Source organism: Pteropus medius, unplaced genomic scaffold (genome assembly GCF_902729225.1).
Source record: "Pteropus medius unplaced genomic scaffold, Ma_sr-lr_union100, whole genome shotgun sequence".
NCBI classification, from domain to species: domain Eukaryota; kingdom Metazoa; phylum Chordata; class Mammalia; order Chiroptera; family Pteropodidae; genus Pteropus; species Pteropus medius.
The window spans coordinates 18,359,065-18,383,844 of NW_024351073.1; the positions used below are offsets into that span (position 1 = coordinate 18,359,065).

A 24,780-nucleotide genomic window follows, 5' to 3' on the forward strand; every position below is an offset into this window, starting at 1 on the left:
GGCATTGTGAGCATAATGCGAGTGTGACTTCATGGAAAGAATAATTTTGACTTAATTTTACTCCTTTTCCATAGCAATTCCCAAAAGACACGATCAATGAAGAAGTGATAGAATTTTTGAATCCTTACTTTGAGATGGCAGACTACAACATCGAAACTGCTAAGCGCGTGTGTGGGAACGTCGCCGGTCTTTGTTCCTGGACCAAAGCCATGGCTTCCTTCTTCTCTATAAACAGAGAGGTGTTGCCTCTGAAGGTAAGCCTCCCAGGTAGAGCCACGTGACGCGCGTATCTGCCGGAGGTCTCCAGGTCAACTGGTCTTGTCTTTTCACACAACACAGCCTTTGGGGTTATTGTACTCGAGTCCCCGGAGACAGCAATGGCTAGAAAGACGAAACCCGAGATGTCTCTTTCTTCTCTGTAATCCTGCTCCATAAGAATGATGTGAGCCTGTAAGCGTGGACTCTCTACAAGGATACTATGTCCAGTGCGGGCTGCTGGATATTTTTCCTACACAATGTCAACTTGAAAAAAAGAAACACAGAAAACTATCGTGCAGAACCCCCTGATAATGTCCAAGATCTCATGCCAGGGAAATCTACGAATTAGGTAGGGCTGACACACAGATGACATGACATAGTATTTCCTCTCCTCTTTGTCCCTCAGGAAAGAAACCGAATATCATCTCTTTGTTGTTTAATGCGATTTGAGAATATGCCTCTTTCCTTTTGAGTAATTGTATTTCTAAGCTTCATTTGTACCCACTCCCCCACCATTCAATGGCACTCAGTCTTCAGCAGAGGGAGAGACAAGCATATGTTTTGAAAATGGGATACCAGTGTCTCAAAACTCATACCTTAAGAGTTGGTTGGTTATTTCGCTTTTGTATGAGTCTGATCTCTTTCAACCATCAACTAAAATTCACTTAGACTTATAAACCACCCAAGGAGTATAGTAATCACGATAAAAATAATCAAAAGTAGAAAGAAGATAGGGATAGAGTTGCAAGTTCCCTTTTATTTTCTAATTATTACCAGACCGAGACCATTTACTCAATGGTGGATGTACTGGGGTCCTCGGGCAACCTTAAAAGAAGAGACTCATTTGGCTCAGAGACTTTTAGAGCAAATAATTGATGTCATGCTGACATTAGGACCTGGGACCATTGAAGACCCCAGTATAGCTCAAAAATGAACATTCCGATAGTAACTGAACTGTGACCACCATATCAAAAGTTCAGGGCTTCCTTCACAAATTTTCCAGTGGGTAAGGATACATATTGTCTTTAAAGGAATTACGGTTGAATTCACGATGGATAGTTTTTATTTTGTTGTAGTCGTTTTAAATGAAATGAGCTAAAGTCTACAAAATAGTGGACATTCTGAAGACGGCTTACATAAGAACAAAGAGGTCTTCCCTATGTTCAGGACATTTCAGCAGCACCCAAACCCAGGACAATCTAGACCCTACCGTAGGAAGCGAAGAGAATTTCATCAGAAAGTGGGAACTTCTACTTGCTCCAGAGAAGTCTGTTCTGGGAGCGCCCTCCTACATTCTTAAGAGCATCCAGTATCGGCATGCATTCATTTTGTCAGGTCGCTTCTAATGGCAGTCGGAAAAATACACGCGGTCACATGGATCCCATGTAATCACCGTGCAGGGAGAAGTAGAAGACAGAGGACAAGTTATCATTGGGCACCTCTGCTCGATATCTCAGGAAATACAGACCGAGGCCTCTAACGTCGCTCACTCCTGGAGGGGCTTCACGCACCAGCTCCTGCTTCCTCAGTGAGGCGAGATTAAGGATACTTATTAAACTCCAGTTGGAACCTCTTCGTTGCTAATTAGTAATGAAGACACATAGGGGCACTTTACTTTCATCCCACAGTTGTGCTCCAAGTGTCTTCTGGTAGTGAATAAACTTAAACATTAATTACAACTATAGCCATTTAGGTTCTATTCAAGTTTATTTTAATGAGATCTCTCCTTGAAAACTCTATGAAAACCAGTAAATACTAGTCTGTATAAACAGAATATTACAACGGTAAAGCCTTAAATGTTGCACGCCGATAGTAACAATAACAATATCTACTATTTACTGAACTCTTGTTATATGCCAGGTTCCAGACTTGGGTTTTTACATATGTTATTTAATCTACACTACACACACACACACACACACACACACACACACACACACACACACAACCCTAGATATTTTGAACATCTCAGTGGAGAAACTGAGGCTCACAGAGTTTAAGTAACTTGAACAAAGTACTGCAGCTCCTAAGGTGAGCAGGTGGATCTGAATGATTCTATACCTTTTGGTTAGCGACTTTTGAAAGCTTCATTTAAAAAAAATTTTGAGCAAAGTCTTTGAAATATTCAAAATCTTTGGGACTGTGATAGTTTGACATTAGTGGGTGACTTTGGTGAGCTGACACAGGGACTTTGCTTTTCTTCCATGTTGAAGCCATGGAAACAGATGCAGCTTAGAGAAGAGCTGAGAAAAAAATGTTCCAAGAGGTAGTTTCTTTTTAGTATAATTTTATACTAAAAAAAGTATAATTTTAAAGCCATGTTTTTGCCTGCCATTGGTTCTAATCAGTTATGGAACTCTTAACTTTTGCTTGAAGAATAATTCTGCCAAAATTTCAGAGCCTGAAGTTTTCAGAGAGAAAAATCATTAGACGAATATTTTTAAGATAATAATTTCTTCTCAAACACCTCAGAAAGAATGTGGGTTTAGTAGTGGATCTCCCCCATTAATGTCAATTTTAACATTATAAGACTTAAAAAGGAGACATTCGATTTCAAAAAAAATTTCAAAACAATCTAAATTCCTGTAAAAAATCTAAAATTTTCAAAAAATATCTAAATTTTCAAAACAATCAAAAAATTTTCAAAACAATCTAAAAACAATCTAAAAGCATGGACTATTTTCTATACCTCATCTTCTACTGATGTGGCTTTTGATCATGTGTATGGAGTCTAATTTGTTAGCTTTCTTAAAACAAATATTTTTAATTGGTCACAGCTCAAGGTAGCAGTTCTTTTCTGGAAGACAAGCAATATATGAAAGTTACAGGAGTGACATCAAGATGACCACTGCCCACAAAACCTAGATCTTTATATTCAGCAAACAGTTATTCTTTGCCTCGTTTTGACATTTTCATCAATAGCGATCAGTCCTGCTAGGCTGATGGTTTTAAATACAAAGACTTATTTTTCTCCCTACAACTCTCACTATTATAATGTTCTGTAATTTACCTATTACAATATTTAATATTGCAATATTTAATATTGTAATATTAATATTTAATATTGTAATATCATAATATTTAATAGTACAATATTTGGATCTCGAGATTAGCAAACTGTAGCCCACAGGCCAGATCTAATCCGCTACCCATATTTGTATAGCCTATGAAATAAGAAGAGCTTTTATGTTTTTAAATAAGTACCTAAACAATAGTCTTGATTTTGCCTCTTGGGCCCAAAAGCCTAAATTATTTACTATCAGGCACTTCATGAGAAAAAGTTGCTGACTTCTAATGATTCTGATTTTCTTCCCATAAACATTTATGTCATGTTCTCATGAAGATTTGGTCTTGACTCAATGCAATTTGAAAAGACCTTAAGGATGGAACAAAGAAAAGGTATAGCCATGAGACACTGCCCGGTTTTCTTAGACTCTGAAATGCTGACTGTTTGGTTTGCCCACCTTGTCACCTCATGTGTGTCCTGTACAGGCCAACTTGGTGGTGCAGGAGAATCGCCACGTCTTGGCCATGCAGGACCTGCAGAAGGCCCAGGCAGAGCTGGATGACAAGGAAGCAGAACTTGATAAGGTTCAAGCCGAGTATGAACAGGCCATGACTGAAAAGCAGGTAATTGTTGTCTGGCTTGGAAGGGGCTGTCACATACCTACACCCGCGGCTATGCGACACCCTTCATTCCCTTTCTACTTTCTCACTCCAAGGGTTTGGTTTTCAGCAGGGATTCATTTAATTTATAAATAACGCATACACAGCACAGGATCCCTCACTAAACCCTAGAATTTGTTTCCACCAGACACCAAGGACCTTTGGTGAGACGTCAGGATTTTTAGCCAAGACAGGAATCAGTTCCGGAACATGAACGTTCTGGATTTCCTTATTAACAACATCTTTTGTACCTTTTTTTTTTTTTTAGTTTTTAAAATCATGCTCTTCCACTTGTTTAATCTTTGAAAGAGCCTTTCAAGGTAGTCAGGATAGATGTTTTTATTTTTTCTCATTTTAGAGAAAGGCACTGAGCCCAGTGAGGACAAGAGAATGGCTCCCAGTCATAGGCCTGGGTCAGAGGGCTGGACTAGACCTTGGTCTTCTGATGTCTACTCTGGCTTCTCTGCTGGACCGATGTGACCGACCACAGGGCTGTATCCGATGATGATGACCATCCACAGCCTTCTCAACCTATATATATTTTGCAGCTTTAGCAACTTTCAGAATCTAGATTTATGCTTTTTGTATACATTGGGCCATAAGCTCTTTATTTTATTTATACTAATTCTGGCTCCATTTGGGCCTCCTTCCTTCTGGTCATCAAGGCAGATTTAGCATAGACCTAATGTAGCTTAAGTATCATGAGCCCTCACTTGTGCAGGCCCCTGTGAATGCTGGGAGTGTTGCATAGAGTGCTCTATGCAGAATGATTGGCAAGTCTCGGTGTGGAAGCATTCAGAGGGAACCCCTAGCACTCCCAGAAGAAACGCATCTGGGTTTCTAAGTCACCAGGACTTGGGAGAGATTTTTCTCCCCATCATTTCAGCTCTATGTCCCATTTGGCATTTTTGTATCTATGAGAAGACTTTAATGATTTTCTTAAAGTTGTCTCTAGATTATGTAAGCTTCTGGCCCCATAAAATCTGTTTTTGCCCCTGATGAATCCTATATTTGGTAAATAAGAGCTAGATTCACTCTCTTCTTTCCTTGATGATTTTATCGAATTTACCCTTGACCCTTCTTGGCCTTCTCTTGGCTGGATTGAGATTCCTGCTCTCTTAGTCTATTCCCTGATAATAATTTGGGTGAACATTTCAGTTTCACTATGTGCAGAATGTATGATATTTTGTCTTAAGTCCCCTGAAAGCAAAATAAGAGCATTTTAGAAGTTTTAAGGAGTTAATTATATAGTACCTATTTGGGTTTGTTACTTATGCCCTATAGAATTCACTTACAAAGAGAAAATTAACATCACAATTTGAAAAAGTACTTTAGAAACCGTGAGGAAGGCACATTAATTTTTACTCCTTGGACACACATATCCAGGAGCGGGATTGAATACAATAAAATATTTTACAGCCTCACGTTTATTATGTTTCACTTTTAGCATTTTTGCCTTCATTCATTCAATAAACTTTTTTGTTTTTGAGCTCCTGCTATTTGTTAGGTAACTAGTCATATAGGACCACACAAGAACTGCTACTCTAAAGGTATGGCTCCGACTTAACACTTAAGTTTCAACAAATGTCAAGTTTTTTTTTTTTTTTTTTTTTTTTTAAGTTAAAAAACCTAATTCTGGCTGTAAGCTTGTCGGCCATTACCGTGCTGGAGTGAACTTGATCTTTAGTCATTTCGTTGTTCCTTGTCCCTCCATCGGGCTCTGTGCAAATTCTGGGGGTGTATGGACTCCCAGAAAACAGGGCAAGGGCCTTGAGTCTACAGTTCATGGTCACAGCCCGTAACCTCATAACCCCGTGTGGTCCCTGTAGGAGCGTGTGTCCTGCTTCTCTCTGCACAGGACAATACCTTCATGTGGGGCCTGCTCCCCTAGGCCCTCTGGCCAGCTAGTCGCACGCAGGGGGCACTGTGTGAGAGAGGGCTGGAGGGACTGTTTATGAGACCTGGAAAATTCTGCACACCCTCAGCCAGGCTGGGAGGGGAAACCCACTCCTCCCCTCCACACTCTCAGATGTTTGCTTCTCTTCCTCCCCCATCCCACCCGCCTCTCTCCCTCTCTCATCCGGTTCTGCCAGAAAACAAAAGCCAGGAGAGGAAGGGCTGGGGTATTTTCTTATTTGGCCACTTGGGAGTGGGCATGGGGAATTTCGGGAAGACAACTCAATCTTAAAAATATCTTTTACATGAAATGTTGTGTCCAAAGGTGGCAGAAATAAATGATGTCGCTGGCATCTTTCTTCTTGGAGAGAAGCAAACAAATGTGGGTCTTGTAGCTGTGGGGGTGAAGTTCTCGGCTGTGCTTTTTAGGTTTTCTGCATTAACTCTGCGGGAAGGAAAATGGAGTAGACTGGGAGGAACTGTAATAAATATCTTGCTTTTGAAATGCACTATATTTCCTTATTATGACAAAGGCAATTCACATTTCTTATAGAAAACACACATAGGTAACCCTGGAGATGTTTTTTTCTCTTTATCATTTCATAGCTGATCATGTACCTCGATTTACATACATTTTTAAATCCATTTAAAACTATAACAGAAAATTCAATACATACTGCTTTATAAATTGAAATTTTAACAATGATCTATCATGATTTTTTTCTTGATCATAAACATTTTTATAAGATAATTTTTAATGCCTTCAGAGTATTCTTATTTATGATATACCATAATTTATTTAAATAATCTGATATTGTTAGACGTTTAGTGTATCTATGCTAAAAGTAGATGTATAAATTTATGTAAATATTATACCTGAATTGTCAGTGACTAGTCACATAGCTAAATCTTTATCCATATCCATTATTATTTCACTAGAATAAATTTTTTTACAAGTAGGATTAGCACTTGTTTCTTAAAATAGAGAAATAGAATCATTTTTTTTTTTTAACAACTAAGCCTGAGTGGCAGTAGTATGTGGAAGTGTTGGTTAAAGGTCTTTAGTTGACACAGCAGCAGTAGGGAGGGACTGGCGGAGTCGGGTGTGTCTAAAATTTATGAACAAGCTTCAGAACGGCACAATCTGAAGGTAAAATTTTGCCTAAAGTGAAAAGAGGTGTTAGATGAAGCGATATTCATGCTAGAACTTTAACGTGAGAATTTTCCCAATTTTTATATAGAGATATCCATTTCTTTGTACTTTTTGTGCTAGATGATGTTACCATGTATGCTTACATTTTATTTCTATTTTTCTTCATAAGGAAAGCATACATGTTGCAAATTTCCATGGCCTCTCAGTTATTAACATCTGGGGAGGGTCTGACCAGTTGGCCCAGGGCCCCATCCAAGTCCCACGGAAATAGGCCCTGGCTGATAGCAGCACGCAGAAATTGATCACATGTCTCAGAAAGGCAGACCATATGTAATGTATAAGTCATATTTTTGAGCCAGAGGCTATGTTTATCTGAACAAAAGTTTTCTCCTGGTCGCGACCTTTTTCAGACCTTGCTTGAAGATGCAGAGCGATGCCGACATAAGATGCACACTGCTTCCGCGCTGATCGGGGGCTTGGCAGGAGAGAAAGCAAGATGGACAGAGCAAAGTAAAGAGTTTGCTGCACAAACTAAAAGACTCGTAGGTGTGTAAATTCCTTTGCTAATGAGATTATGTGTTGATTGTGATAGGGAGTTAGCAAATTTTAGCTTTAATCGAAATACAAACCAATACTTGATAACTTTAATCCTCCTCCCTGTTTTTTTTTTTCTGTGTGTGTGTGTGTGTGTGTGTGTGTGTGTGTGTCTGTCTGTCTGTCTGTCTGTCTCCAGCAATTTCAGAAAGATGAATATTATTAGTCTGGCATCTATGCAACCTTATATGATGTGTTAATGACATTTAATCCTCTTATTATCAGGTCACTTTTAAATTTAATGCGGTGATATTGGTTAATAAAATTATATAGGTTTCAAGTATAAAATTTTATAATACATCATCTATAGATCACATTGTGTATTCAACACCCAAAATACATATATCACATTGTGTATTCGACACCCAAAGTCAAATCTCCTTCCATCACCATATATTTGAGCCCCTTTGTTGAAAAAGGTAAAGAAGGTAAACTATCAGATCACTTTTGAATTCTATGAGTAAATGGTGATGTTGATCAAGGTTACTCTGAATGGGAGGCTTTGTCTTCTGAGGTTTAATATCTTAAACTCAGAAGTCATCCTCTCATATTCATCAAGAGTCAAAATAGTCCAGAGCTTGACTAGGAGCAGCCAGCCCTTGGTGGACCATTTGGATCCTCTTTAACAATGAGCTAAACTACTGCTTATTCACTAAGGCACAGCAACATGTGGTTACAGTTCGATTTCTGGAATTTTGTTTAAAAGAATGGTTATTATTTTTGTTCTTAATATTCTGCACAATTACAAGACTGATCATAAAGCGTTTCAGTGGTGTTTTATTTTCCATTTTAGGGGATGTATTGTTGGCCACGGCTTTTCTGTCTTATTCTGGTCCATTTAACCAAGAATTTCGCAATCTGCTGTTAAATGATTGGCAGAAGGAAATGAAAGCCAGGGAAATTCCATTTGGAGACAGTCTAAATCTCAACGAGATGTTGATCGATGCTCCTACTATTAGTGAATGGAACCTCCAAGGCCTGCCAAATGATGACCTGTCCATACAGAATGGAATTATCGTCACAAAGGCATCTCGCTATCCTTTGTTAATCGATCCTCAGACTCAAGGCAAGATCTGGATTAAAAATAAAGAAAGCCAAAACGAGCTCCAGGTAATCGCTGCTCAGGTATATTTATGCTTTTAGTCAAGTGTTATTGTCTCAGATCAACACGTATCTGAGAATAAAGAAATATTTGATATTTAGAGACAGTTTTACACATTAATATTTAGATAGTAATATTTAGAAGTAATTTCTGAAAATCGCATTATTGGTGGTTGCTTGGAGCTCCCCTGAGGCCATCTTTCAAAGGTTTCAAACTGTCTTCCGTTTGGCCTCAGGCTCTCTGATAAACCGAGCAGGGGTGGGGCGCCGCGTCACATTAAGTGTTAGCACTTTATTTGGATACTTCGTAACCAGTCCACGGTTATTTGTCACAGAAGTGGTGGTGGAGGAAAAGGCAGCAATGCCGCCCAGAGCTTTTACGTGCTTTCCAGTAAAAAGGGAATGATGGTTTGCTAAGGAAACGAATGGAAACAGTGTAAGCTTTCTGTACCATTTTGCCAAGTGTACTTCTAAGTCAGGGTCTCTAACTTCTCTGTCTCCTGTGCTGAAATGCTCAGGCGCCACTTTCTCTCAGTTATCTGTGTATTGCATCATGAGAGCATCTGTCAAGAGCAAACATTTTGGTCTGGCTTCTAGATCACATCTCTAAATCACAAGTACTTCAGAAACCACCTGGAGGACAGTCTTTCTCTCGGAAGGCCCTTGCTGATTGAAGATGTTGGGGAGGAATTAGATCCAGCCCTGGATAACGTCTTGGAGAGAAACTTCATTAAGACTGGGTCTACCTTCAAGGCAGGTTAAATCTGTTGTTGATGTATAGAACAGTTTACTATGAGGCCAGGAAAATGTGACATAGATGAGATTTTCTCAATAGGCAGCAACTCAAATTCAAGTCCGTGACAAGAGGCATTTGCTTTTCTTTTCTACACTTCCTGAGCTGGGATTCGAGTATTCAAAAGTAGTCCTTTTAGGAATATCTCCTTCACACGTGTAATGAATCTGACTCCATCTTGACGTTGGACTGGATGTTTGGTTTCCAGGCGCCAGCATGCCCATCACCCCTTCCATCCCAAATCTGGGCCAGCTGTTAAGAAAATCTGGATACCTTCTCCTTTAGCACTCATGGGAAATTCACATGACGTCACCTCCTATCTGTACCCATGTGTGGAATCCGTCCAGCCCCACTGTCTAACCATGACAAAACCCTAAAACAGCTGCCCATCCTGACACTCTCGAGTGATTTTTTTTGGACCTGCTTGGGAACCTAGCCTAATCTCCCCAGAAAATCTCATTATGTGAGTAATAAAACCTTTCATGCCCCTTTGGTGCACGCCTGCCGTCATTAGCCTTGACTTCTAAACCAAATTTTATGTGAGGACCCCATCTCACTTCTGCAGTTTGTTCACAACAGTTTTGGCGATAAATTCGATATTTATCGTAAGGTACAGATTGAATTTCCTTCTCTCCGACTCCCTCCCTAGCAGCTTGAAGCCCTGTGACTGCCCGATGACCATTTATTTCTTTTTTAGTATGAATTATTTCCAGGCATATAATTGTTTAAAGCGATACTCGGTCCCATACTAAAAGACACAATGGAGTGAAGCTCTGTTCTATGACTTTTAACTTTCTCTTTATAAAAAAAGGTGAAAGTCGGTGACAGGGAAGTAGACGTGATGGGTGGCTTCCGACTGTACATCACCACCAAGCTGCCCAACCCGGCCTACACGCCTGAGGTCAGCGCTCGGACCTCCGTTGTCGATTTTGCCGTCACCACGAAGGGTCTGGAAGATCAGTTGCTGGGAAGAGTCATTCTCACAGAGAAGCAGGCGAGTAGGGCTCAGCCTCCTTTCTACATGGTGTTGTGACTTTTTCATTGGTGAAAACAATATGATTAAAGTCGTACTAGGATTGAATTTCCCCTTTCACCCTTATGTTTTTTTTTTCCATTATTAATTGGCAAGTATCTTAGATAACCAGTAACCAGTTATCTACCTAATACGTTTCATCTGCATCTCACAGATCAAATAGATCACCAACTGATTTCATATGGACTAATGATGCACCTATGGGAATGAATATTAGTCTCATTTTCAGCTTCATTATTCTGGTTTTATATTACTTTATTTTTCTGAAGAGTTTGTTCTGTTGTGAGTTCTATTCACCTGTGGACGTTTAGATTTCTAGTACATGTCTATTTTTTTCTTTTCGTTCGATTCATTGTTATGCTTTTGGAATGTAAAATTTAAATGTACGTAGATAACACATGACGTTATCAATTCTTATTTGTTATCTGAGAGAGGTCTATATATTCTTTATGAGAAGATGTTTGTGACCCTGGGTTCTCACTGAGCACCTTCTGGAGGCTTCTGGCTTGATTATGCTCAACAGGCATAACTCCAGATCCGTTTTCTCTACTTTTATTTTGTGGTAGGCCCTACCTGCAGGCTTAGTGCTGCTCAGTGTGGCAGGAATGGATGCTAGAGTGCCTACCACAGATGATCTACCAAAGTGATAACACCTTCAAAATACCTACGCGTTTATTTTCGGGGCCTCAGTAGACGTGGCTGAGGAAGGTTAGCGTGGCTATGTCATTACATCGGTATGGAATGGGGGTCTTGATCCCCAGCATGTAATATTGTCTTTGTGGCAGGATACGGTCTTCGTATCTTAGGTTCTGCTTTCACCTGTGACGCTGACCTCAGACAGATAAGGGGCTCTGGTGGCAGTTTGAATAATATCCTTGCCCTTGGTTTTCTTTCTCTTCGGCTGAGATGAAGAGAGTCTCCCTGGAAAAAATAATATAGCCTGACAGGTTTTGGTTACGACAAAACACAGCAACACCAGCGCTGAGCCGTAATTGTTACAGCAGAGGTTTAAGATGAACCGAGGAGCACTTTAGCTCTGAAAAGGCTTTGAACAGGCCAGGCCTTTTTTTCTTACTTCTGGAAAGTTGAATGTCTTGAAAAATTTACTTCTTTGCTATTGTCTCATGATCGGAATCTGTTCCAGGTTCGCAGAAAATAATTCTTACAAAGAAGCGTCACCAGAGCATGTGGCCCTCGTGTTCCTGTCATAATAGAGGGTCGTCTTACCCAGATGACCCTTACCACATTATAATACAACGTGTAACCTGTATTTTCTTTCTTCATGCAAGAAGCGAGCTGTTGGACTTGACTTAGATAAATTTTGACGAGTGTAATTTCTGCAAGTAGCATGGTTTTGTTTTGTTTTGTTTTGTTTTGTTTTGTGCAGCATCTGTTCTTTCTACTGAATCCTGAATCTGCTCACTTTGCTGAATCTCCCCAGGCTGGGTAGGCGAGTGGGTCTGAGTGAGTCTCTGGTGCTTTCAGGGCACTTCTTGTAATCCAGTGACTCAGCCGAGAAGAGATTATGTCTGTGCCATATGGACACAGATAGAAAACGTTTTTTAAACTCCAAATTGTTCCTTTGACTTCAGTGACAATTCAGTCTCTCTGACTATGATCACTTTTGGGTGATTATAAACATAAAATAACAATTTAGAATGTTATAGAGCTGGGGAGGAGGGGAGCTATTGGAAGCCAGGAAGATTCCGCAGAGAGGGATTTGGTGTTGGCAGATATCGAAGGAAGTCCCTTAAATGAGCGACTGAAACAAATGGCAAGCCTCTTCAGTCAGGTGAGTTGTGCCCTCACTGGTGTGTACATTCTTCTCGTGACAATAAGAATGGCTTGGGACAATAACTTAGGACGCAAGAGAAAGACCACTGTTCTTTGATTCCATAAATTTAGCAGCTGTCCCAGTGTCCTAGGAACTGGGCAGTGAGGAGCCTTTTCATGCGGGATCTGGTCTCGTGAATGCTCAGCTGTTCAGCCTGCCCTACCTGCAGGCGTATGTGCTTCAGAACCTCGGAGCATGTGAATACAAGGAAGGCAGACTTTTGAACCGACTTACCACTTTTCTGTATGCTTCAAGGCAGTCATTTTAAATGCCTGAGTTGTTCAAGTTCACATCAAGGCCATATTCGGTTGTTGACCTGATTGATGTACCTGTGGGTAGATTTAGACAGCCTGTTGTTGTCACCAGAGGTGATGTACTGAGACCATTTTGAATACGCAGCAAACCAGTAGTCCTTCAGTAACTTTTCTTCAAAAAAAAAAAACTCTTAGGCTCACACTGAACTTGAGGCTCACTCTGACCTTGATCCTAGAGAACAAGTCAGAAACTCAAAGAGAACTATGTACTATTAGGAGAAAACCACCTATATCAACTAACAGCTTCTACTGGTCATACAATCAAGGCCTCAGTGGTCATCATTGCCCAGGATTCTGGATGAGCATACAGGTAGATGATTTTTTTCCTTTGCAGGTAGAAGGACCTGAACTTGGTGGAGCTGACATAGGAAATAATTTAATAAAGACACTAAACAGACATTATTATCACCAGCTCACTGGTGGTGGAGAAGAAAATAAATCTGTTTCTGAATTCTGTTGTTTATCTTTTTGTTTTAATTAACAGTGCAAGGTAAAGAAGAGAAAGACTCTTTGGGAATGAGAGTCTGGATGATATTTAGAAATGAGAACTCTGGAAGGTCATCTGCTTCCTTTTATTGATTTTAGAATTTTGATTACACATGCCGTTTATGTAGAATTTTAGTTTTCATTTTCATCTTTGTGGAGCCCCTTAATTTTTGATCACTTAATCCATAAATTGTACATTTAGGAATATAGCAATAAAAAATGAAAAATTTCCTTTTCATTTTATCACTGTATCTCCTGGTATAAGCATAGTGTCACTGCTTTTATTATATAAAACTGCTTATGGAAAGGAATTTTATAGTAGCTTTTATATGTCACTTGCTTGTACTAATTTCTATATTATCTCAAATTTGAGATTCTTTTTTCTTTGTAACTTTTTTTTTTATTAGTTTCAAGTATAAATTTGAGATTCTGATCTAGTAAATAAATGAATTAAAATAACTTACTCAGGAAGCTTCCAAATATAACCAAATAACAGATGGAGGCAAAGGGGATAAAAGCAGGTTTTGCGTGAGTTGCTGAATCTCAAGGAATTAAGAATTGATGCGAGTTCTGAGCTTTTGTTTTGCTTAAAGAGAGAATTTTCCTTTTCTTGAATGTTCCCAGATCTGAAGCACTGTGCTCAGACCTCACCACAGCTGTTCACCCAGCGCTGTTTGACCGACTAGAACAGAAAGTTGAGGCCACTGGTCTTTGTGCCTTCATACAATTTAGATACAACCTGCATTTTAACTTCAAGGCTTTTCAGTTACCGAGAGAGGATTTTCACATCTACAGTTCTGTAACCAAGACACACCTAGGTTTTTAAATACTATTTACTCATTGTCCTTCCCATTTTTTGATTCTTTTGTTAGCTTCACAGTTAGAGTCTCTCATATAACAATTTGACTTTCACATACAGTTTGACTCGGGGCCAGAAGCACACCTTCTCTGTTGTTTCCCAGCCTCTGGGCTTCGTGCCTCCTCTGGCTTGTTCAATGTCATGGCCTTGGCCTTTTCCTCCCTCCCCGACCCTCACCAGCCCCATCTTTTCTTTCTTTTTCTTCTATTGTCTCTCCCTCTCCAAACTACCAGGAGGAAGAAATAGCCAATCGGGACAGTAATCTTCCAAAGCCATTCCCTCCCCGGCTACCTATAAAGGTCCTTCAGAAAAGACACAGATCTTCTCTTTTCCTGGGAAGAATAGCACTTTTTCAGGCCATGAAGTTTTTTTCATTTAAATGTATCAGCAGTGGTAGCACAGGTCGCTTGCCTTACTTTTTGGACACTTGCTTTTCACAGAATTGGTTACAATTTCAACTAGCAAGTTGAAAATAGTCACATTTAAACAACAACAATAAGGCTCTCTTAAACAAGAAACTAAACAGAAGTAAATATATTTACTCTGAGGCATATATATTTATCTTCAAATGTATTTCAATACATTTTCAAATATATGTTGCCTTCAAAACAAGCTTTAATGTAATTACAAAAGTCACTTAAAATGATTTGACTTTAGGAAAGAAATAGATAGTAAAGGGGATATTGGTAATATTTTAGGTAACTTTCATATTATTTGCTACCAAGTCTTCTTTCCTTCGTTATTTCTCCTTCTCTTATTTTGATGTCCATACTTTCTGCAGTCAAATAGAAACTACAGTACGGGAGCTTGAGGGCAGCCCTGTAGGCTAACTTTTTAAGGAACGCCCAAACGATAGTTGTTAATTAAGGAAGAAAATATATTTGTGCAAATTAATAGGAATTGGAGAAAGAAAGAACTCGTCTTCTGGAGGATGTAACTGCAAATAAAAGGCGGATGAAGGAGCTAGAAGATAATTTGCTTTACCGTCTGACGAGTACCCAGGGTTCCCTGGTGGACGACGAGAGTCTCATTGTTGTGCTGAGTAACACAAAAAAGACGGCTGAGGAGGTGACACAGAAGCTGGAAATTTCGGCAGAGACAGAAATTCAAATTAACTCAGCCCGGGAGGAATACAGACCTGGTGAGTTTGGTAATGAAGGACAGATGTCACAGGAAAATGAAGACAGAAAGAAATGAGAATGAGAGAAATGGAAGGAAGGACGTTATGCTAATCATTGTCCAAAGCGGGGCGGCCATTTATGTTTTGCGACATTTCCGTTCGGTGAAACTGAGATGAAAAAATTGCGCAATCATGTAAATTTACTAGACGCTTGTAATTTGTGTAAGTTGGCATAACTTTTCAGGTTCCTCCGAACTTATTTTTAAACTAGAAAGTAAAGAGGGAGAATTTTTAAAGAACATGTGACAATAACATAGTGCAATCTGAGGCATTAGTGCAGCGTTTGTGGGCTGTTCACTAGTTATCTTTGGCAATAGTAAGCCAGTGTTTCGTTCACTGTCTTTGTAGCAGGAAGGTAGTTCTCTGGCCTCGTGGGAACTCTTGTCTTATCCACCAGTTTGCAAATCGGTGTTGTTCCTTGGTTACTAGAGGAACCTGCTAAAAGCATTCAGTCTCCTTGAGTAAGTTATCATGCCTCCTGGAAAAATGATTGAAACAATATCGTCGACTGGTGGAGAGTCAGGTGCATCTGCTTTGAGATGCCTTGTTTTGCCAGCTCAAGGCCAGGGTTGGGAATGGCTTCTTCATGACACTTAAAAATGAATGAGGCCCTTGTTGGTGCCCACACAACATACTGTGTTTTAAAACCTTCGATATCCCTTTAGGTGTTTTTTCTACAAAAACAAAAAAATAGTAAAATGTATTTATAAGGGATCTAGAAATTCTAAAATGGAAAGTGCCATTTGATGAACACAAATAGCAGACTACTTACACAAAGCCTATAAATAAGATTTAAGTACACAGAATGAACATCACTCTAGACTCCCATTGCTGGTACAGGGTCATTGATAAGACGTAAAAGTGAAACTTGTTTTCATTGAGCGTTGAGGCTGATCTGGGCCTGGGCCGTTTCTTTTTCGCCCTGGTACCTGCAGCCTTATTCTTTGTCTTCCAGTCGCCACGCGGGGCAGCATCCTTTACTTCCTCATCACCGAGATGCGCTTGGTTAATGAGATGTATCAGACTTCACTCCGCCAGTTCCTCGGCTTGTTTGACCTTTCCTTGGCCAGGTGCGTCTGGGCTCAGGAAGCCAAGCTGAATTCTGTATTGTGGGCCAGAATGATGACTTTACATTTATAACTTCTTTTCCCTTTGCTGCTGAGTCTTAACTCTTATCATTTTTTAACTCTAAGATTAGCATAATTACCGGTGTGTTAACAGATCATTCTCATGTGTCATATTATGCTCGCAGAAAGCTCCACCAACTGTTCATCCACTGATTGATTCCTGTGGTTTCACGTGTTTCTGTTAAACAAGGAAATTCCCAGGACATTGTCATGAGTGATAATGCCCTGCAGGAAAATTGATTTAGACAACGTGGAAGACTCTACTCTGTCATTTCATGTTGAGTGGATACTTGTTATTTTAGATTTAGGAGGCTTATCCTTGACGTGTAAAAAAAAAAAAAAAGTATCGGCCCTCCAAAGTTACTTATTCTCCATTCAACACGTTTTTATGGGAAATTGAAAAAGGCAGTGCGGTAAGCCTCATTTAAATGTTCTTTGTTCCAGGTCTGTCAAGAGCCCCATTACAAGCAAGAGGATTGCTAATATCATCGAATGCATGACCTACGAGGTCTATAAGTACGCCTCCCGGGGTCTGTATGAAGAGCACAAATTCCTGTTCACCTTGCTGTTAACCCTAAAGATCGACCTCCAGAGGAACCGGGTCAAGCACGAGGAATTTCTCACCCTCATTAAAGGTCAGCATGGCTGGAGAAAGCACTGGACACCAGTGCAGTTGTAGGGGTTGTCGTGAGGGTCCCGTGCAGTGTTTCCTTCTGGCTGTAACAGTTTCCCTGCATTTCTTTGAAGATTGCATTTCCAGGAGATATTTTATTTGTTCATTGATTGTAAGAATATTTATTGAGAAGCTACTGTGTACTGGGGCACAGAATGGGCACTTGGAACACATCAGTGAACAACGAAAAAGAAGAAAAAGAATCTTGCTTTTGTGTGTGGGGGGGCATACAGATAAAAATAATTAATAAGTAAATTACGTAGTATGTGAGAAGCTAGTAAGCACTATGGAACAAAAAAACACAGCAGGATAGGAGAGATGGGAGTTACAAGGTGTGTCGGGTGGGAGAAGTTTAAAATTCTACATGGGAGTGGGTCTCGAAGTAGAGACCCATCTCTGAGAGCTGGACAGGTGAGCAGAGGCCTGAAGGAGCAGGGGGCGCTGGCCTTGGGGACATTTATCGTGTTGAAGGAACAGGAGCCGGCATCGAGGCCTCTGGTGGAAGCAAGCAGTATGATGGAAGGAAAGCAAAGCAAGCAGGGTGGCCGTGGCAGAGTGGGCGGGCGACTGTGCAGCTTGTCGTGTGGACATCCATGAAGCTTTGCGCATGGATGGGGCCCCTGCGCCAGTGGAATAAGGCAGCCCGAGGAAGGCTCGGAAACAGAAATGCGCTATCACATTCTTGAATGCCTGCCTGGACAGTAAATATTTGCAATAACTGTGGAAATGATGGTGGGGATCTACATGGTTTTATTATACCTTTCTAAGCAAAGTTTTTAAATATAAGACACAACTTTGTCTTGGGGGTGGGGGCTCATAACGTAACCTGGAGAGTAGATTTGTGGACCCTGATGGGGCCAGTAGGGAGCGTGTGTGGATATGCAAATGCTGTGCCCGGGGGTGTGTAGGTCCATAGTCCTACGTATACAAATGCATATTCATGTTCATATACATATGCATATCCATCTCATAGCAACAAAGACTTATTAGACTTGAACTTAGAAAAGTATGATTTATGTACGATTCTCTCCTCTGTCTGTCTCTCCCTCCTTCCCTCCCTCCCTCTCCCTCCCTTTCTCCATTGTCTCAGGCACCCTTGCCCCTTTGGTTTCTTTATTTTCCAAGTGTCCTAAAGCCGAGCACATGGAAGATGAGCCATCTAGAGGGACAGCCCTCGTGATGGAGACGTGTGGGGGGAGCGGCCTCTACAAGAGCCCTTCGCTCATGCTGGTTTCTGACCCCACCCTCTGATCTTCTATCTGACTGAGCTGTCCTGGGGGGAGGCTGTTCTGGCAACCTCAGCTCAGGCACAATGTGCATTTCCCCATGGAAATGACATTGAACACAGCAGCCTTGTCCGGTTGGAATACTGTAACGTGGTTACACTTTGGCATGGTGATAACCAACATGGGATTTAGTGTTATGAAGACTCCATGGGAAAATAGTGGCTTGCGACTTTTAAAAAAATTTTATGTCTTTTATTAAATTTATCGGGGTGACTGACATTGATTACTAAAATCCTGTAGGTTTCAAATGTACAATTCAATAACACATCATCTGTATATTGCATTGAGTGTTCACCACCCAAAGTCAAATCTCCTTCCGTCACCATGTTTGACTCTCTTTATCCTTTTCTACCTCCCCCTCTTCCCTTTTCCTTCTGGTAACCACCGAACCGTTGTTTGTGAGTTTTCGTTTGTCGTCTTCATTTGTTGCTTGCAGTTTCAGTGAAATCATACAGTTCTCATTTTTTTCTGACTTATTTCACTTAACATAATCTCACAATCCATCCATGTTGTTGCAAATGGCAGTATTTCATCTTTTCTAATGGCTGAGTAATATTCCAGTGTATATACGTACCACATCTTCTTTACCCAGTCATCTATGGAAGGGCACTCAGTTGTTTCCATGTCTTGGGATTGCCACTTTTTTGATGAGTGGTCTTGAGCAAGTTATTTAACCTTTTCAAGCTTCAGACTCCTGAACTATAATGCAAAGATAGTCACATCGACTTAATAGGATTATTGAGACACAATTTATGCAAACCCAGGCACATAGAATATGCTCAGCAAATAATAGGCATTGTTACATTGCTTTTAGTATTTTAGTTTATTTTAACTAGTCTGGGGCTTGCAGAGGTTGGACAGCTTCCTGTGGGCATTTGGCATGCAACGGCAAACCACAATACCGCTTTATGAACCAGTTTCAGAAGGTTGCCTTTTGGTAGTTACGTCGATGAGAGCTGCCCAAGGACGTGACCTCCCTCTGTAAGAACTTTAAAATCGCTTGTTTTGAATGACAATGTTATTTAGATAGCAACAGTGTTTTGATTCTGGTCTTTTAATTTACTCATCTCCAAGATGGGAAAGAGTCCACACAGATGGCTTTCTAAGTCTGCCTTAGCTATGCCGCTTTATGATTGTGCGGTATAACGTGCGTAAGTCTTAACTTATAAGCATGTATTATTTTTACAAAATATTATGCTAAAAAAAAATCAAACTCGCTTTTTCTCAAAGCAAGGGTTTGAAGAGTGAAGGGAATGGCATAATTCTCTATCATCTTGAGAAGTCATTTTGAATTATTCCTATGTTAGCTATTAATCATCAGGAGTCCATTGAATCTGGTGCCATATTATCCAGGAATATGTCCCCCTGCCCATGATAATCATTCTTTGTGGCCTGTTGCACACTTTGAGCCAGACAAGATAGTCATCACACAGGTAGCCTACTAAACAGTGAGTAATGCTTTGGCTGCAAGGAGTATGCTTTGCTTTCCGTGAATCAGCTTCTCCATAACCTGTGGGTTTTTTTTTTTCAGTTTATTGGAAAATGGACAGTTTTCACAGAAATTGATATGACATTTTTCAACATGGTGCCATTGTCCTTAGGTCTTTAACTGCTCCCTGGCATTAAAGCCATCTGTTTTGATTTTCTGAGCTAATATTTTCATTGAAATGGCTTCAAGGCCACACTTACCTTGTTGGAAATACACTAAGATGGATTTGGCAAAAAGTAGCAATTTAGTGGGGTACACGGTACCTAGAAAAGGTGGTTTGGCTCAATAACTATCTTAAATATAATTATTTGTTTATGACCTACTCTATTTCAAAAAGAAATTTAAAGGTAGCCAAATACCTTGATTACATTCTCTTAGCAATTATGCTCAGAGCATATTTTCCCTAAAATACTTTAATTGATGTTATTTGTTAAACAATATGTTTTACACCAAAGAAGGCTTGCTAACTCTTTCTTTGACTTAAAATATGATTGTTCACACATTTGGTTTTTTTGAGGTGGGTCACAATAACGTTTTTTAAGGTGTCACTTGTTTTATGGTGCTGTGAGAGTTCTATGAGTTATATCAGGTTAGGTAAGTCATCAGCAGAAAGATGGGAGTCAGTTCCCAGCGGAAGTGTTTGTTGTGGTTAGATTGAGCAAACACAAATGATACAGCACAGGGTCCTTGGGGTGTGCTCAAAATGGATGTAAATAGTAGCCTGATTTATAGAACTCTTGAAACACACTTAGAGCTACTGACATTTCTAGAGAAATTCTCTCCTTAAAATGAGATTGTGTCATTGTTGAGTTCTTAATATTGACAATAGCTACTCATTTAGTGACCCTCTGCTTTGTCCTTGATCCTGTTTTGTGTGCTTTACACATATATTTTCAGACTTTCTGTAACCATCATGGTACCCAGGGTTCATTATTCTCATTTTGCATATTTGAAAACAATGCCCAGACAGACAGGTGAGCTGGCTTGTCTCCGACCTTGGCCAGGTGGAGCTAGAACAGTATCCAGCATCTTCCTGGCTCTAAACCTATATTACCAATTCTTAAATGTGTTTTGGTGAAATAGTTTTCTTTTAAATTTTAAAGCTCGTTCATCACTATGATTTATATTTCTGAGCTTAAAAAATATCAAGGTAGTAAAATCATTGAAATTAAAATAATTTAAGCAAGGTTGCTTAGTTTTTATAGGTTTTATAGTAAAGAAGGAAAATCTAATCCTTTTATATGTTTAATTTTAAAGGTGGTGCTTCATTGGACCTTAAAGCTTGTCCTCCCAAACCATCTAAATGGATTCTGGACATGACCTGGCTGAATTTGGTGGAACTCAGCAAACTTAGACAGTTTTCAGATGTCCTTGATCAGGTAACCTATGCTTTGAATAAACTTAAGGTAATGTTGCAGTGAGCATCTTCCTGATTTACCACCAGCTACAATATTTGTGGAAGTGAGAGATTTCTTAATACTGTCATTCGAAATGGTATGATCTGTGCTCGCTCTTGCTCACAGCTCACTCACACTCTGATAAAGCATACTCCACCCACTGCAGATTGGTCTTACAGGAAGAAGCTGTTTGCCCAGGAAGTTTAACTAATACTGCCCTGTGCCATATGTCAGTATCACCAGTCAAAGATCCACAAGTGGAAAAACTGATAGATTCAATTAGATAAAATTAGATATGTGTAAGAGGTTTTGCCTTCTTTCTAGAGATTAAATGAAAAGAAATCTGAACAGCCTGCCTCTCAATGCTAAATATCCCTTCTTCCCTCTTGTTCTCTCTCTTCTGCTCCTGCTTCTTCCGTTGTACTGATTTAGCTAGGCATCTGAGTGTAAATCTAATGTGGACACTTGGCGTCTTATCTTTAGATGTTATTGCCCGTCCGTTATCAGCCAGTTGCTGGTGAATCGTGTTTGTATTGGGACCGTGGGAGCTGAGCATAGAGAGTTGAATTGGGACAAGCCAGGAAACAGGTTTTTGAAAATCAGATGACTAGCAAAGTGACATTGACAGCAAGATGAATTTATTTGGCTACAAGTTGATTTTTTTTTTTTTTTTTTTAAGCTAGGTAATATTCTAAGGTTGGTTCTTGACTTCCCCGTTTTAAGTTGACCAAAAGCTTAAGTTCTGCTACATTTTCATGTTTTGGCTTACAACTGATGATTACCATGTAGTTAGGGTAAAAACCATTCTCTGGGGTTAAATAACTTTCATCTGGGAGATTTCAATGTCCCCCTAGCTTATTCCTCCACAGGATGACTCCTAGTGACCTTTCCTGGATCATTATCTATTATCGAAGTTGTTATTGTCTGGAAAGTATATCTTATGCCTGAAATTTCTCCACATTATATACTCTTTCATGATTGAGTGAGGTTATTATTTTTTATTCTTACATGATACTTTCTAAATATAAACCTGGAATGCTTTTTCCTTTGATTAGACTGCTAAGAAATACACTTGGGGCTTTAATCAAAGGGAATATACTAGAGAATATATGATCATATTTATCTGCAGATGTTACTTGTTTGTTCTGTTTTGAGATACTCGCCCTTGTGATGCTCATCTCTCTTTGATTTTTAAGCCTCAAAGAATAACAGACTATGTTTTTTACCTCCTTATCATTTGCCTAAAGGAAGCAAGCGTCTGATTATTTAATGATGATATTAAGTGGTATATTTCAAATCCCTATAGATTAATAGAGTATTGACCAAAAAATTTCATTCAATAATGAAAAAAGAACATGTATTGAATGCCTCTTTTGTTGTTGTTGTCCCAAGACGGGTTCCTCATCATGAGAAGATTTCATGGAGCAAATCATATTTCCTTAAAATAATGAAAATGAGTTTCCATTGACTTCTTTTTTCTTTACAAATTTCTTACCACAAAGACATAGAAGAAATTATTAAACAACCCAGGACTCTCTGTATTCAGAAGCTAGATGTAGGCCAGTGTTAATACAGACTAACTTTAGAGCAAATCACGTTCGATTGTAAATTCTTTAACCTTTGAGCACTAGAACATAAAATTTAAAAAAATAATCAAAGGATATCATTCATGCATGTCTGGAATGGTCAGAAGATTTGATGAAAACTATCTGTGTACTATTACTGAAAGGTTTTCCTACGGTGTGACATATTTTTATCTCCTTGTATTTTCAGATATCAAGAAATGAGAAAATGTGGAAAATTTGGTTTGATAAAGAAAATCCTGAGGAGGAACCACTTCCAAATGCCTATGACAAGTCTCTTGACTGCTTTAGACGTCTTCTCCTTATCAGATCGTGGTGTCCCGACAGAACCATTGCCCAGGTAAAAAAATATCTATTAAAGAAAAAGAAAATTTTAAGGACAGTGTCCTTTTAAATGTAAAGAAATATTTAAAGTGTTAATCCCAGTGAGCAATTTCTTGTAGGCTTCTATGTAGTTTTCTAGCAATAAAATGCAAAAAATGGAAAAGTAACAAATAAATATATCAAGGTGTAGATTTGGGCTGAGTGATTTAATAATATTTTTTGGTCTAAAAGGTACAAAAAGAGTGAATGAGAAAACCATATTTTTAACGTTGGCAGACAGGTATAACATAAAGGTCATGTATTATTTTTCTGTATCATTTTTATATTAACTCAGAAATGAAATGGCTGCTCCATTTTGCAAGCAGTGAAGCAGTGTTCCCTCAGGTGGGAAGAATGTGAAAGTGCTGGGGTGGTGGGTATAGTAGAAGGGAAACACAGTGTTCTGCAACCTGTTGTCATTTCTCAGAAAGTGTCACAACCCTGGGCGCAAGAAAAAGGTTGGCCTAAAATTCTCTGAATTGTACATAGGGTTTAAATGTGAATCCTGCCTCCGAAAGAGTCATCCTTTTGAAGACCTTTAATCAGCCTGCCTACCATCAAGGAAATCTGCTCGCTAAAAAGACTTGTCGTGCCTTGCCTTGACAATTAAAATCCCAAGTCTAATATTCAGCCTAGGTTGAATGTTCAAGGGCTTCTAAGGAGTAACCACGGGCCAGGTTTGTAATGGAATGTGGGAAATGTTCCCTTTCACTCTCCAGAGGGAGCGTTAAAAACACACGCAGTAACCATCTCCAAGTCCACTTAGGCACTGTGGACTAGTGCAAACGACTACTCTTATGATTTATTGAGATAAGAAAAATGAGTTTTGCAACTCAGGACAGTGAGGTCACCCTTCCTTCAGTTTTCCTTCTCAACTTCATTACTTTTATTCTGCCCCAATGAATTGTCAAACAATTGCTTTATTAGGTTGGTGTAAGAGTTTCAGGAGTTCCTTTTTCCCTCTCTTTTTCTTTCTTTTTCTTTTCTTCTTCTTTTTCTCCTTTTCTTCCTTCCTTCCTTCCTTCCTTCTTCCTTCCTTCCTTCCTTCCTTCCTTCCTTCCTTCCTTCCTTCCTTCCTTCCTTCCTTCTCTCTTATTTTCTTTCTCTCACGTTATTATTATTATTATTATTAATTATTATTATTTCATATAATATGTTATTCTGTTCACTGCTGAAATTTAAGTCTTCCACACTCCTTTTGAACTTTATCACCTTCATCCCAGCGTCTGTCATCCGTAGGCTGACAATAGCCATGGCTTCCTGACTGATCTCCTGTAGTTGTTCTTGTCCACTCTCGTCCATCTTCTATATTCTAGAAGAAATAGAAGTGTGATTATGCCCTTCCTTTAATGGATTACCATGGCCCTTATGATAAACACAAGTCTTAAACTGGGTCAAGCAGGCCTTTCTGGAAAAGCATTCTCTCCTCTAAAATTCTTATTCTCGCATTAGATTCCTTGTGTGATTTTCAACCAGGTGCCTTTTGGAGGAGTGTACTAGAAGGTCTACCAGGTAGGTACATTCAACCGCCGTTCCCCATGAGCAGCACCGGCTGGTTCTCAGCATTTGTCTGAGCGTGACAGCTCCCATCAGGGGACATTCAGTTGCCTGGTGGCAAGGATGATGCACTGTCAGAGTTTCTGTTTTCTCATAAGTAAAATAGGGACCATAAAATCTAACCTGGATGATGGGAAT

General features: G+C 39.6%; 1 protein-coding gene across 3 annotated transcripts in view; it reads left to right on the top strand.

Moving 5' to 3' along the window:
• DNAH5 (dynein axonemal heavy chain 5) overlaps positions 1-24,780 on the top strand; it is a 226,859-nt gene that overhangs the window by 176,646 nt on the left and 25,433 nt on the right. For all 3 annotated transcript variants that reach the window (XM_039842769.1, XM_039842767.1, XM_039842768.1), the window contains exons 60-70: positions 75-254; positions 3,751-3,888; positions 7,384-7,519; positions 8,361-8,677; positions 9,266-9,421; positions 10,273-10,455; positions 14,885-15,128; positions 16,123-16,237; positions 16,739-16,929; positions 21,000-21,121; positions 22,913-23,062. In XM_039842769.1, the coding sequence (XP_039698703.1) occupies positions 75-254; positions 3,751-3,888; positions 7,384-7,519; positions 8,361-8,677; positions 9,266-9,421; positions 10,273-10,455; positions 14,885-15,128; positions 16,123-16,237; positions 16,739-16,929; positions 21,000-21,121; positions 22,913-23,062 (1,932 nt within the window). The remainder of the gene's footprint in view (positions 1-74; positions 255-3,750; positions 3,889-7,383; positions 7,520-8,360; positions 8,678-9,265; positions 9,422-10,272; positions 10,456-14,884; positions 15,129-16,122; positions 16,238-16,738; positions 16,930-20,999; positions 21,122-22,912; positions 23,063-24,780) is intronic.